Here is a 14,540-nt window from a genome sequence, read left to right on the forward strand (position 1 = left end):
TTAATTTGGGTGCCCCTGGGGCCTCCCCAGCGCACAACTTCACTGCCCCACTCCCCTCTGCTGCTGCCCCCACTGCATTACTCTGATATGCCCAGGATTGTGAGGCCCGGAGGTTTTCTTCAGGGTCCGGCCCTGGTTAAAGGACAAGGAAACCTAAGATCACAGGTTGTGCCAAGATGTCATGGTGCCCACCCATATTAGTCACTTACCCCCTACATTAAAGTGGACCTGTCACCCAGACACAATAAGCTGTATAATAAAAGTCCTTTTAAATTAAACATGAAATCCAATTTCTATTTTTTATTAAAGCATTCATAGCTGTTGTAAACTCATTTAAAAATCTCAGCTGTCAATCAAATATTGTCTGCCCCTCCTCTATGCCCTGGGCATAGAGGCGGGGCAGGCAATTACTTTCACTTTCCATTCAGCACTTCCTAGAAATCGCTGCTCTCCCCACATTCCCCCGTTCGCTTCACCATTTAATTGTGTAGCCAGGGCATGGGGACGGACATCAGGTCCCCCATTCTGGTGCACAAACAAGATTCTGAGATGATACAAGACTTGTCTTAATAACAGTGTCCATAAAATGGCTCCTGCCTGCTTGCTGTAATTATGAATTCCCAGACTAGAGGAAACAAGATTCAAATAATTTATATAGTGTAATTAAAGTTCATTTGGCTTGACTAATGTGATAAAATAGGATTATGAATATTTTTTTGGGGTGACGGGTCCCCTTTAAAATATACCACAAAAGCAAAGAATGAATCTTTATTTTACCTCTGTGGTGAAATAAATGAAATTTGTGGTTATCGTGTGGTTTCTCTGAGCAGTTTCACCGGTAGAGGGCAGTCAAGTCATAATTCCCAATATCTTGTCACTCCTCTTAGTGCAAGTGATAATAATGATAATAATAAAACAGAACAGAGGGAGCTTTCAATCTTGCTGCTTAACTGTAAATTCCCCAGAAAAGCCAAAGTAATATCTTTGCATCAAGGCATTTCCTTTGTATGGGAGAATAATTCAGATAAATACAGGGAGGCCACTTGCACTCTATCACCATTAACATCAGCTCCAGTTTTCAGCAAGGGAACTTCTGTTAAATCTTTAATGGTATCAGACAGGCAATGTAAGTAATACTCACTATGTAATGGGCTCCTGCCTTGCTGCACACTTGCTCATTTGTAATTAAGGGCTCGTTATGGGAAGCTTTATTCTAAACAAAGGAAACAGTCCAGAGGATGGGGGAGGGCTACCTGCCTGTCAGTTCCAAACTTTTATTGCCTTACAGAACCTTCCAGGCTTCCCCTCTACTCTATAAATGATGTCAGGATCCACAATGAGGCAACGCATGGTACATTGGATCAGAACATCTAGATAAGTGCCACTTACTGGATCCTTCCATGGGCACAATGAGTCATTTAGACCCATCAACATGTAAGATAAAACCTATCCAATAAGCTTACCTCATCCATAGACGATTTTTTACAGTCATCATCGTCATCATCATCTTCTTCCTCACTTTCAATTTCTGCTTCGCCTGGAAATGAAAAGGATAAATCAGATTCATCAGCAATTGTTCCCTATGACAGCAAACCTACCGGGACATATAAAGGGTAGGTACCTCTCCCCATGCCGTTGCCCAAATAATGGCATCAAAAAACAGGACATAAGCTGTACCCCCTTGTTCCAGCCCTCGCTTCCCACTGCAAAATAATAGCGCTTAAATAGGGTGAAAACCCAAAAATAAAATGTTGTCTAATGAAATAAAATCTAATTCTAAGAAATATTCCAATATACAATATACTAATACTGCTTCCAGTAGCAATTATGTTATAAAATAAGTTGTAATGAATGCATATTGGAAAGTGTTGGAATTACGTGTTTTTTTCAGTAGGCAAAATGTTTGGGTTTACATCCCCTTTAAGTACAGAATGTGAAATACAATTGATGCACCAGACATTACAAGTAAGTCAAACAGTAATACACTATATATTGTGGCATATTTAACATAAAATACATTTATAACATCATATACACACATACATACAAATAGGCACCTTACTCTCTCCGCAATAATAATTGATCATTAAGCACCGATTATAACTGACCATTAAGCACTGTATATATAGTGAATAAAGTACCCCCTCTTGTAAAATATAAGGATATTATAATCACCGAGGAGTTTCATGACCATATAAAAACACGAGGCCGAAAAACACGAGTTCCAAGTCATGGAACTCCAAGGTAACTTCTTATATCCTCATATTTTGCAACTGGGGGTACTTTATTTATTATAATACACAAGTTTCAGTGAGTCATGTGACTGAAATGACATCAGAACTCACCGTTTATAACTGATGACATCAGAACTCACCATTTATAAGTTTCTATTTACAAAATATTCATGGCTTTTGTGTATTATAAGTATATTATTTACAAGATATTTGTGGCTCTTGTGAATGACTAGACAGGTCCTGGTTCCAGCATTATTATTGTATATTCTAGAACATTATTATTGTACATTTTAGAACATTATTATTATTGTACATTCTAGAACTTTATTATTATTATTGTACATTCTAGAACATTATTGTTATTGTACATTCTAGAACATTAATAATATTGTATATTCTAGAACATTATTAGTATTATACGTTCTAGAACATTATTATCAATGTGCATTCTAGAATGTTATTGTTATTGTACATTCTAGAAGGTTATTGGTATTGTACATTCTAGAACGTTGTTAGTATTGTACATTCTAGAACATTATTGTTACTGTACATTCTGGAACATTATTAGTATTGTATATTCTAGAGCATTATTAGTATTGTACATTCTAGAACATTATTGTTACTGTATATTCTAGAACATTATTAGTATTGTATATTCTAGAGCATTATTAGTATTGTACATTCTAGAACATTATTAGTATTATACATTCTAGAACATTATTAGTATTGTACATTCTAGAACATTATTATTGTACATTCTGAGTCTAGAGAGGGATCCAGTTCCAGTCATGGGAGGTACAACCTGTATAACATAGTTATAATATCTCCATTATTACAATGATATATTCATGTTAAGCACCCACAGATTTCTGTATTCCCCTTGGAGTCCTTTCAAAAAAGTGAGTTGTACCTCTGACCTGTAAGGGAATATTATGGGAAAGCTTTGCTGCTGAACACATTCAAACCTGGAGTTACTGTCAGCTAATTGATCTCAATGTGTTTAACCGAGAGTAACACGCTTTATAAATATAAATCTTCAGCCTTATTATTTCTCACAAGAAATGCCTTGTAGCTCCATTAACTAATTAGCACTCACTGATATTTGATCTCTCTCATCAGATATCAGCACAGCTCCCCCCATACATCACAATAGAAAGCTTCCCCCACCTATAAATCACAATATGAAGCTTTCCCTCTATACATTACAATATGAAGTTTTCTCTCTATACATTACAATATGAAGTTTTCTCTCTATACATTACAATATGAAGTTTTGTCATAGAGGGAAGGGCATCATTTTATTCTGTTTAAAGGAACAGCAGGACAACAGTGCAACTACCTCCCACTCCTCAGCCCCATACAATATAATGCACCTGTTTATTTCAATGTATCAGTCTGATTTGGATGCACCCCCTGATTGTACTTTGTTCCCTCTGCCGCTCTGTCCCCAATTCTAAATACGTTTCCCATGGTGAGAAAAGGGGAGCACTGAATAAAGACACTGAATAAAGACGTTTCTATTGTTACTGGTGCGTCAATAGTCTCCAGCCTTTATTTTTAGCTGAGATTATTGTGGCAGCCGTTGCACATTCAGTAACAACTTGTATTGTGTGTAATTAAACACTCACGTATTGAACTCCTTCTATAAACAGCCAGGAACCTGTGGCCCCATTTGCGCTGGGTGATACATGGGCCCTATACACATTTTCCCATTGCAATATATTCAATTCAATATATTCAATCATTTGGCCCCTATCAGAGGATTAATAGGCCAAAAACTCTCATGTACTGGCAACATCAGCAAAAGAATGTTCTGGAGAAATATGAAAAAAGAAGATTTCGGTTAAATAGTCAGAAATATGTTGCATTAGTATAAATCCCCTAAAGCAAAACATTATGTCTAGGGTGGGTTTTATATGTGGTTTGTAACCTAGAATCATATTGTTTGCTTAATCCTCCAATTAATTCATCCAACTCTGTCCAATGACCTCCCTCTCTCTCTCTGCCCAACCTTCTGTGCCCCTCCATCACCCCGCGCACATTGCCCAATAGCCCAATCCCCAGCAGACTCTTTATGTGTCTTGATGTAGCCACACATCAGCGTATACAACTGGCCTCTGGCCCTGCTATGGCCTCTGTTTTCTGAGGAGTTGTGGAAGAACAATTCCCAGCATTCTCAGCTAGACTGAAGGCTCCTGCCATGAGACTGAACAAGAACACTCATTTGGTGGCAGTTTAACAATAGTGGTTGTATATTTGAAGTGGGAATTCATGGCTTTTTGTGCAGGGTGGGTTGAGCCTTGCTCTTTATACCAGGGGTGTAAGTGTCACATCTGAGACCCCACGACCTGACCGCTATCAGCCGTGACTAGCAAGCAGAAATAAAGGCATTACGCAGCATTGCAACCTGCTAAATGTATTACTAATGGAAGTGAGAAGTGAGTAATTAGCAACATCCCCCTAAAAGGTCATTATTAACCATATCTTTCATATTACTATCTTCTCTGATATCCATTTGCTTCCATTAAGAACTGCATGGGTAACCCTTTACCTGCCAGATCCCAGCTGGGAGTGAAAACAGGGGGATGTCAGGATCATCCGGGACTCGAACTCTGGTTTACACTGTCCAGGACTCTTGCACTTACCGAGTTCTCCACCCACCTGTGTTTTCTATGCCCAATCATCTTTCCTTTATAAAACCTGCCCTGAGCTTTGCTCAGGGCTGAGTCATTAAATGTATTTTGTTTGTTCCTGGATGACCTGAGTTCCTTGTTCCTGTATTCCTTAAAATTCTTGTTCCAGTGTTCTTGTTACAGCATTCATTGCCCTTCTGATATCCTGGTAATGACTTTGTATTGACCTTGTATTTGATTGTTGGCGTGTTCCTGTTATCTTCTGTTGCCATTAAACCTGCAATTCAATTTGGCATCTCCAATTGTTTATGGCTATCCCCCTGGGCTTCCACCATAGCTACTTCCAAGTGTGAGACTAACTCCTGTTACAGCTACTTCCCGCTGTGAACGTTACGGGGGGGGGGGGCATATATTATATTTGTGTTGTATATTTATATGAATTCTGTTAGGGAGCTGCCATACTCACTTGCAGTAGATAATTTCTCAGTATAAAATACAGTATATTGTACAGTTCTAACCATTGCTCTCTCCACATTGGATCCACACTCTGATTACTTGCAGAAGCCCAAGGGAAGAAGACTAGAGTTTCTCTAATAACCCTTCCCTTTGCTTCTCGCCATAATACATTTTAAATTTAAAGACACAAAGAATGATGAGATCCTTTACTATAAGTCCTGCCCGATGACTGCCCAACCCTACATACGTTATGCATTCTACTTATCCGGTGCAGCACTGGGCCCATAATGATTCTGGCAGAATGCCCATGCCCTGGAGAACTTACAATCTGAGGCGGGTGGGATGTAATAAAATGTTTATAGGCCAAGCACCCCATAGCATAATAAACAATCTACTGATTATTCATTATTGCAAATTGCCTACAGGACCCTACGGATTAGAATTAAAGGTACTGACCTACTAGTCCCCAGACTTGACCAATTCATTGAGCCAACCCTATTTCCTCAATACACATTTATTTTAGTGGGTTTATCCTCTAAACACTAAGCCTTCTCTTCCTCTGAATTCCTACAAAAGTTCTCCATGCCAGAAACAGGCACCTTCAACAAGTAAGCAACTACTGCACCTCCTAGCATTCCTCCCAGCAAACCGACAACATCTCAGCTCATGTAAAGATCTGGAAAGCCATTTTCCCTCTATTATGTTAAAGCTTAGACTTTATGTTTATAGTAGCAGTTACAGGGAAAATATAGACAAGTAATTCATATACTCTCTATGGCTGACACATACAGGCAACTAAGCAGCCAAGTGATCCATTCACATTTATTCAGGAACTTCAGTACCATCTCTGGTAGATGGAAAATCTCTCAGTAGGTCTTTCCAGTTGACATGAGGGCACCCATTCCGATTAGAAGAAAAGAGGTTCCAGCTAAATATTGGGAAGGGGTTTGTTACAGCGAGAGCTGTGAAGATGTGGAATTGTCTCCCTGAATCAGTGGTACAGGCTGATACATTAGATAGGTACAAGGAAGGGTCGGATGCTTTATTCACCAGTAGCTCCTCCCAGCAGACAGGAGGGAGCCAATGAGATTAGAGGAGGGAAAGGGGTGTTACAGGGAGAGCTGGGAAGTGAATCAGGGGTACAGGCTGATACATTAGATAGGTATAAGAAGGGGTTGGATGGTGTTGCATTTTGGAGTCAGGAAGGAATTTTTTCTCCTCTGAGGTAAATTGGAAAGGGTTCAGAAGGGTTTTTCGTCTTCCTCTGGATCAACTGGCAGTTAGGCAGGTTATATATAAATTTACGGTTGAACTTGATGGAGGTGTGTCTTTTTTCAACCTAACTTACTATGTTACTATGTTATGAAGTAGATACAGATGGTTGGTCCATCCATTATGATTGCTGACATGCAGTTAACTCCCATTACTTTCAATGGTTCATGCCATTCCTTGGCCAACACCAGGCATGTCTCAGTCTTATACAACAATGAACAACGATTGATTCAGATGAGTCTGCTGACACTCACCAATTTTGCCACAGCTATAGGAAGACACCAAAGTCCAATAAGAAAATACTTTGGTCAATATGTTTCTAATAGCCCCAATGTAACCAAAAACAGTAAATTCACCAGTGAACCACTTCTTCTGGTATAACACCTGAGCTGCACCTTCACCATATTAAACATATTTGTCCTACGGCTCTCCCATTTCTCAACAGAAGCCAACGTTTAAGGACATGATCATTATCCTTTCATTTGTTTGCATGGCAACAACAACAAGATAAGACACTGCTTTAAGGCGGAATTTGGTATTTGGTTTCCTATTTGTAGAGCAACATCAATAAATACTCCCATTTGTCATGCCAGATGATATATTAAACATAAAGGGGTACAGCTCACCCATGTCTCATTTGCATCATTCCTGTGCCAAAAACCAAGTATAAAGGCCTAAGAAAGGGCCTAGTGGGCCCTGCTTTCAGTCTAAAGGGACAGGAATAAGCAGACACAGACACAAGTAATGTCACAGCAAATTTCTTAAATTCTAAAGAGAATTATGGAATTTTGCAACATTTTCCAGATCATTATAGAGGGAAATAAAATGGGAGTTTTTGTTGAAAGCTGGTCCTTTCCCCCCTTTATTTAAATCTATTACTAGGCTGCTGTACAGTAAGTACATTGTAATCATGGATTATTAACAAAATACTGCTGCTCCCTATGTAATAGGTAAATCATCAGCTGAACATTTTAGCTGAAATATGAGACGTCTAACCTTAACCCACAGCCATGGGAACATGACAAGGTCAATATTCTTACGTATCAAGGCAAGAATCAGTTTTAATGATTTTTTTCTCTGCATTATTTGTCACAGCCAAAATAAACTGACGGAAGGGATTAAATGAAATGTGAATAATGATGTAATTAACTCAAGAGAAGAAAACAGTGGTGTAATGTTTGCAGATATAGAAGTATTGTGTAAGAAATGAATGGCACGGTGTTTGCTGCCAGTGAGAGTAAAACTAGATGTGTAAATGGTAAATGCATTTCAGTACTGGTATCAGACCTGTTATCCAGAATACTTGGGCCCTGGGGTTTTCTAGATAACAGATCTTTTTCTAATTTGGATCTTTATACCTACATCCACTTGAAAATCATATAAACATGAAATAAAGCCAATAGTCTGGTTCTGCTTCCAATAAGGATTAATTATATCTTAGTTGGGATCAAGTACAAGCGACTGTTTTATTATTACAGGTATGGGACCTGTTATCCAGAATGCTTGGGACCTGGGTGCTTTTCTGGATAACAAATCTTTCCATAATTCGGATCTTCATACCTTAAGTCTACTACAAAATCATATAAACATGAAATAAAGCCAATAGGCTGGTTTTGCCTCCAATAAGGATTAATTATATCTTAGTTGGGATCAAGTACAAGCGACTGTTTTATTATTACACAGAAAAAGGAAATCAGTTTTAAAAATTTGGATAAAATGGAATCTAAGGGCAGGTGGCCTTTCCGTAATCGTAAGCTTTCTGAATAAAGGGTTTCCGGGTAACGGATCCCATACCTGTACAAATAACAACCTAGTAGTTTGTCACTAACAGATTACATGAGTCAGTTATCTGATATACCACATATTTGTGTGAAGTCTATAATGCAATGGTATAATATATAGAAGCCCCACAATGTTTTGGGGAAACAGATCAGCAACTCTACAAATGCTACAAGTGTTTCATTGGGCTGAGGTCCAACACAGGGGCCAATCCATGTGCCAGAAAGGGTTTATTATATTCTCACCGGCTCCAGGAGACGACGGCTCAAACACACTGGAGGTGTCACTGCACGTGTTGGACGCTTGCTCCGTCAGCTTCTTCTTCCCACTCCTGTCGGACGACTTGTGGGATTTCTTTTTATTCTTTATAAGGATTTTATATTTTAAGTCCATGGGGCTTGGAAGAGGGACTCCAGAATCAAGCTAGAAGGAAAACACAAAACCATGGGAATGGAGGAGGGGAAATAACGTCCGCATAAAATATTCAGCACTTGGAGCTTCTGTGATCCTTAAAAAGATTTTGCAATATTTATGGAATTAAAAATTAAGGTTGTAGGATAGTGCAATGTTTACAAATAGAATGGGTTCTGTTATAATAAGACATTTACAAGCCTGGGGGTGCAAGTGAAAGATCATTTAACGTTGGCCGCGCTAAATTCAAAGGCCATGGTCTGCGGCTATTCAACCAATACCCAACGTAGTGGGCAAAGTGCAAACAAATGCCAGATTCCAGTCTTTGCACTTTGCACTTTGCACGGGGCACTGCAAACGAGTGGAAGAAAAAACAGCTTTGCTTTGATTTTTAAATGTCTGGTTTGTACTCCACATCCACTCGAATGAACCTTGAGCCAGAAAGCAATTGAGGATAAAACTTACCTATACTGTAATTAGAGATGACTAATAGAAATAACTAAGTTATATATATTTTTTATATTTTTGAAATTCAGCATTCTCAAGAGCTCAGAGTACACTTCTAAGTACTTTTACAATTCACGTTACTGATTTTTCTAGTTTTTAAAATATGAGTAATTTTGTGCTGTTAATATAATGAATTTGAAACAAGAAGAGCACAAACTGCTGTTCATTGCTGCTGAGTTGCTACAGAAGTAAAAGGAATTGTCCTGTGATGTTGCTCTGCTTAGACAATGAAGTTAGTGAGCATGGAAAAGTCACCTGATATTTCTCTGATCAGTTCTAAGCTAAAGAACAGCACAAAATGTTCCTTTTTGGACAAAATGTATTTCATATTAATTAATGGATCTTCCATGCAGAGACTAATCTTTCCGGCTCTCATCTGGATGCCCTTTGTGCTCTTGAAATATCTAATTATGAAAAAAATGTATTTGTACAAGTAGTCATATCTGCCCTTAAAGGGAAACTATTAATATTGTAAAGAATTTTTTCCTTCTTTTACAAATAGTCTTTCTTACTTATTTTTTTACAGGTGTTTCATATATAATAATTTGTTGGCTAGCTCTCAACAATCTGGACAAGAGCTTGACTTTTAGCTTGCTTTTCAAATAACTCAAAGATCTTACAGTCATTTATCAGCTTAGTGGTTCTTCTCTGGACTTTCTGTTTTAATAGAGAACAAAAGTGCTCAGTATATTGAGCATCGGACAACCTCCAGTGAACCTATACCCATGTAATACAAGACAGTAACATGCTGCCTCTCTCTTGCTGACTTTATGGATGAAATCTTATATTAAAAGAATGAACTTACTGGGTACTTTTCTAGTACATCTGTCAGAAGTCCATCTCCAAATATTTGCTTGCAGTACTCCGCCATCTTTTCCTGTTGTTTTGGCCTGAAACAGAAAAACAGGGCCAGATTATAGTAGTTATCAAACTATTGACTATTACAATAATTTAGAGTGTACAGAACCCATGGTACAAAAGAATTGTATTGAAAACGATTTATGTTTGTGCCAAGCAAGAGGTTAAAAAACAAATATGCACACCCACAGAGGAATTTAACTGTACTGCATGTAAGAGGGGTTAAAATGTGTGTGGCTATGGTTAGCAATGGGAATGATGCCATGTTAGAAAGTTAACTGCAAGAGGAGTTAAACTATAATGTATAATGGTTAAATATTTTCAAATCACTACAAGATTCTGGAAAGAAGTGGTCCTACAGTGTTAATTAAGATGGAGGTGAATGCCCAGAAGTTTTGGCCCAAGACAATTTGTCTGATGTGGGGACATTTAATGATGCCTTGGGCCCAAGGATAGCCATCACCAAGGTGAGAGACACTTTTATCAGAACTACTTTGATAGGCCTATAAGTCCATTTGCTTTGTGGAGCTCACCTGAGTGGGTGAGAGAGATAGGAGAAGGTATGTTGGCTGAGCAGCTAAGGCTCCACCAAGGAAAAATGAACTGTCAGCACCCAGGAGGAAAGGCTTAGGAGGGTGGGCTGTAGCAAGGCACAACTGAAAGAATTGGGTGAGGTTGTGAAGTTGACTGTGAATGTCATTCTTCCTAAGTCATCTACAAGTCCTCTGTGGACCAAATTTCATTCACAATGAAATTTCTTGCTTGTAACATTCGTGTTGACAAAGAATTAATTTGGCCTTTATCCAGTTTTGTTAGGTACCCCGGGGACACCCAAAGGACACCTAAAGTAAATGTTAGGTACCCCGGGGACACCCAAAGGACACCTAAAGTAAATGTTAGGTACCCCCAAAGATCTCTCAGGAGGAGAGTATTACACTGGTACGGAGCTCTGTTTGTCAAGAGTCTTTGGTGCCTACAGTAGCAACATCCCTGTCTAATAATAATAATAATGGCAGCTAGTATACTACATCCACAGTTCAGCTTTAGGAACCAGTAAACTGAATTCAGTTTACAGAGGAGCCATTAAATGAAGGAGACAAGCTTGTGTCCTGCCACCTGTGTTTGAACTGCACAATTGCCATCCCACTCTTACAGTTACAGTTTAACAACAGCTTAAGGGCAACTGGTTGGCTTTTAGATCAGAAAAGATACAATTAAACATTCAATTCCTTTCTACTTCGATCCCTTTGCTTTATGTGAGTTGCATCATCTGTGAGAGAATTCTAATTAGTGTTGTACCTCTCTCCAATTCACGCCCTATGTTTCTATACACCTATGCTCCTACGCTCACTCTTTCCATGTCTTTCTCAACTAAACATCATGTATGTTGCAATTCTACCTGTAAATACAAAATGCCAATAGTGGTTAAGCCAATGCTTTGATCTTATATTTAGTCCTTATGAGGGTATAGTTTTAAAGGCTAAAGAGATGTCTAAAACAAGTGTTATTTTTGGCAATTTGATTGGTTGCTGACCTTGTAATTAAATTGAAAAGCTGTGAGAGGTAAGAGTCATCATTGAATCTAGGGGGCTATACTCCTTTAGCTGCACTTATAAGGCCCCAGAGACACTTCTGAATGCTGCACTAGAGTCTTTTTAGTTGGAGATTAGCATTTTCATACTTTGAGTGAAAGCGGCAGGAATAACGGAGCAACATGCTGACAAATTCATGAATATTCACGCAACTGTCGGCTGGTCTGACAGAGCATGTACGTCCATTATAAAAACTGACAGGGATTGGCTCAGGGTCAAGGAAACATGCGTCGGCCTTTTGAACCTCCTTCTGACCGTATGCAGCTGCGGAAATTAGATTTGACAAAATCCTCTAGAGAAGGGCTAAGTATCGGTAGCTGTAAAAATGGCTTCCTGGGAGATTACAGATGGATGAGAATAATTGTGCAGCGACACAGAGGAACTTATTCAAGCCCTGCAGTTCTTGTGGTCTCCTGCCAAAACAAATGATGGAAATGACATGAGAGAAGAGTCCCAAGTGTCACACAATGAAGGGATGTAACCTAGTTTTCTGAGGCAGCTCTCTGCTAACTTCAAGTCTTATTGCTGAACAGAAGGTTTTGCCCAATGGGAAGAACACAGCAGATGGGTGAAGACTAGAATGTTTTCCAAATATAATTTAACTCCTTTAATACAGTACTACTGAGGGAATGTGACAGAATCACAAAACAGAAATGGGAATTTTTAAGTGGAGCTCAATGGCTTTGCAGTTTAAAACAGATAATAAGGTACTAAAAACAGAAGAACTGCAAAAAGAACTTTGTTTTTAGATAAATCCTTCAATCTTCAAATGATATCCATGGGCTTTCTTCATGTGTAGCAAAAGATCATTTCTCACTCAGTTCAGCTTGACAGTTACATTTGAATGATTGCTCCTACTGGTCCTAGAGAGTTCTTCAACTGAGATGGGATACAGAGGAAACACTTGAAAGCCTAAGACTGAAAGTGTCAGGAAAATATACAAGTCTGAAAAGGTTTGGAGCGGAGAGAAAACAAGGGTATTTTTGAGTTTAGTGAAGTATTGGAAAAGATAACAAATGGCTAGATCTGAAATGTACGAAATAAATTAAATATACAAGGGGATTATTTGGATATTCTTGAGAGTGTCAAGTCTAGAAGAAAAGGAATTGGTGGCAATGTTCATTGCAAATCAAAGACTTCAGAACCACAGTCTAATAAGGCAAGATAAAGACTTCATTGTGTAGCGATTGACTAGACCTTTGAATAGACAATAAAGAAAAATGTAGCTTCCAAAGCCTAGGGACAATGTCACAGTCATTGTGGGGCACATTTACTTAGTATCGAATGATTCAAACTAAAAATCGTTTGAATATTCGACCATTTGATAGTCGAAGTACTGTCTCTTTAAAAAAACTTCGACCCCCTACTTCGCCACCTAAAACCTACCGAGGTGCAATGTTAGCCTATAAATCCTTCGAAGTCAAAGGATTTACATTCGACCATATTTAAATCTGCCCCTGTATGTTTTTTTCTCAAGGCAAATTGAGTTGAAAACATTATTAGACGACCCTCCAGCAAAATTTGTCTCAATCATTAACTTCTGCCTTACAACTCTGGGTTCTGAGCTTATGGTTGTACTTTACTTCAATGGTTCTCCTCCATGTACTCTGGTTTTCCCCAAACAAAAAGCATCAGTTTATTTATAGACTGGAAGGTCCCCCTGAAGAAGGGAGTGAGGTGAAGGATGAGGAACCTCTGTAGAGCATTGCAGAATTTCATTGCACTATATAAATGAAGGATAATGAACTAAAATTATACAGAAAAGTCAGGGTTTAACACAAGCAATCAGAATGTGGATATAATCATTTGGGGGGTGGAAATGATAATGTAGATCTGAGTCTTGATGATTTATATACTATAATATTGAATGTAAAAAATAACTGTGAATCAAGTCTTCTTCAAGTATTCAGAGCCACCATCAAATGCATTTAGGCATCATCTTATTATATTGCTTCTTATGCCTTTCACAGACAGGGAGCCAATCGAGCCCTGGGAAATCATCTTCTCTATAAGTGAAAATCAATCAACTGCCTTAGATATACAATTTCCAATAGACAGTTTCAAACCACTTTCCTCCATCTGATTGTCTGAGCTGTATCACTACTACTTAGGAATAGGAAATCTTCTAACACTTGTGACAATAGGTTTCCTTGGATCCTTCCAACCCTCAATCCGAGCACCAAAGTCCAGTGTCTGCTGAATGCTGGTGCTTCATAAATATGTGTTAATACTAATAATGAGCATTTAAAACACAGCATAGCCGTAACATTGTTTAAAATCGACAGATTTCTTATGCTTCCTCTGCTTTCATTACAATAAGAGTTAAAGGGAAACCAATGAACACATTAGATCAGGTCCAGTAGGTAAATGTGGGCATTTCAACTTGAAGAAAATCACATGACCATCCTAAAATAAAGGGAGACGAGCTAATGATGGAATATAGGACCCGTTTCTCTAGTGGTAGCTTTTCTAGTTTGACAAAAACGTCAGTTCTTGCAACTTATCTCAGCTCAGGTTTAAGGATTTAATGAGTTAGAAATTAGTCAGCCAATCAGACACGGCAGATCTGTGCTTGTATTATATGAGTCAATCTAATGATTGGTTCTGTGTCCTTGGGATCTGACTTTGTTTGGCCTTCTTTCCACTGCTGAGCAAACTGGGGAATCATTTCTCCTTGTGGCCAAGACACCATTTACAGATTCCCAACTGGAAAGATGCGTCTTTTGCAAATGTGAATCTACTGTAATTATTGTAATGCAATTTATTGCCTTGACATGTATAACACATTGGTTGTTGTG

The 14,540-nt window shown here is 38.5% G+C and overlaps 1 protein-coding gene across 1 annotated transcript in view; it reads right to left on the reverse strand.

Moving 5' to 3' along the window:
• Nucleotides 1-14,540, reverse strand: part of LOC108716400 (1-phosphatidylinositol 4,5-bisphosphate phosphodiesterase beta-1) — a 296,085-nt gene that overhangs the window by 56,362 nt on the left and 225,183 nt on the right. Inside the window, exons 13-15 of the mRNA XM_041562430.1 lie at nucleotides 10,098-10,182; nucleotides 8,620-8,797; nucleotides 1,464-1,537 (exon numbers count right to left, since the gene is read on the reverse strand). Coding sequence (XP_041418364.1) covers nucleotides 1,464-1,537; nucleotides 8,620-8,797; nucleotides 10,098-10,182 — 337 coding nt within the window. The remainder of the gene's footprint in view (nucleotides 1-1,463; nucleotides 1,538-8,619; nucleotides 8,798-10,097; nucleotides 10,183-14,540) is intronic.

Source organism: Xenopus laevis, chromosome 5L (genome assembly GCF_017654675.1).
Source record: "Xenopus laevis strain J_2021 chromosome 5L, Xenopus_laevis_v10.1, whole genome shotgun sequence".
Taxonomy (NCBI): Eukaryota; Metazoa; Chordata; class Amphibia; order Anura; family Pipidae; genus Xenopus; species Xenopus laevis.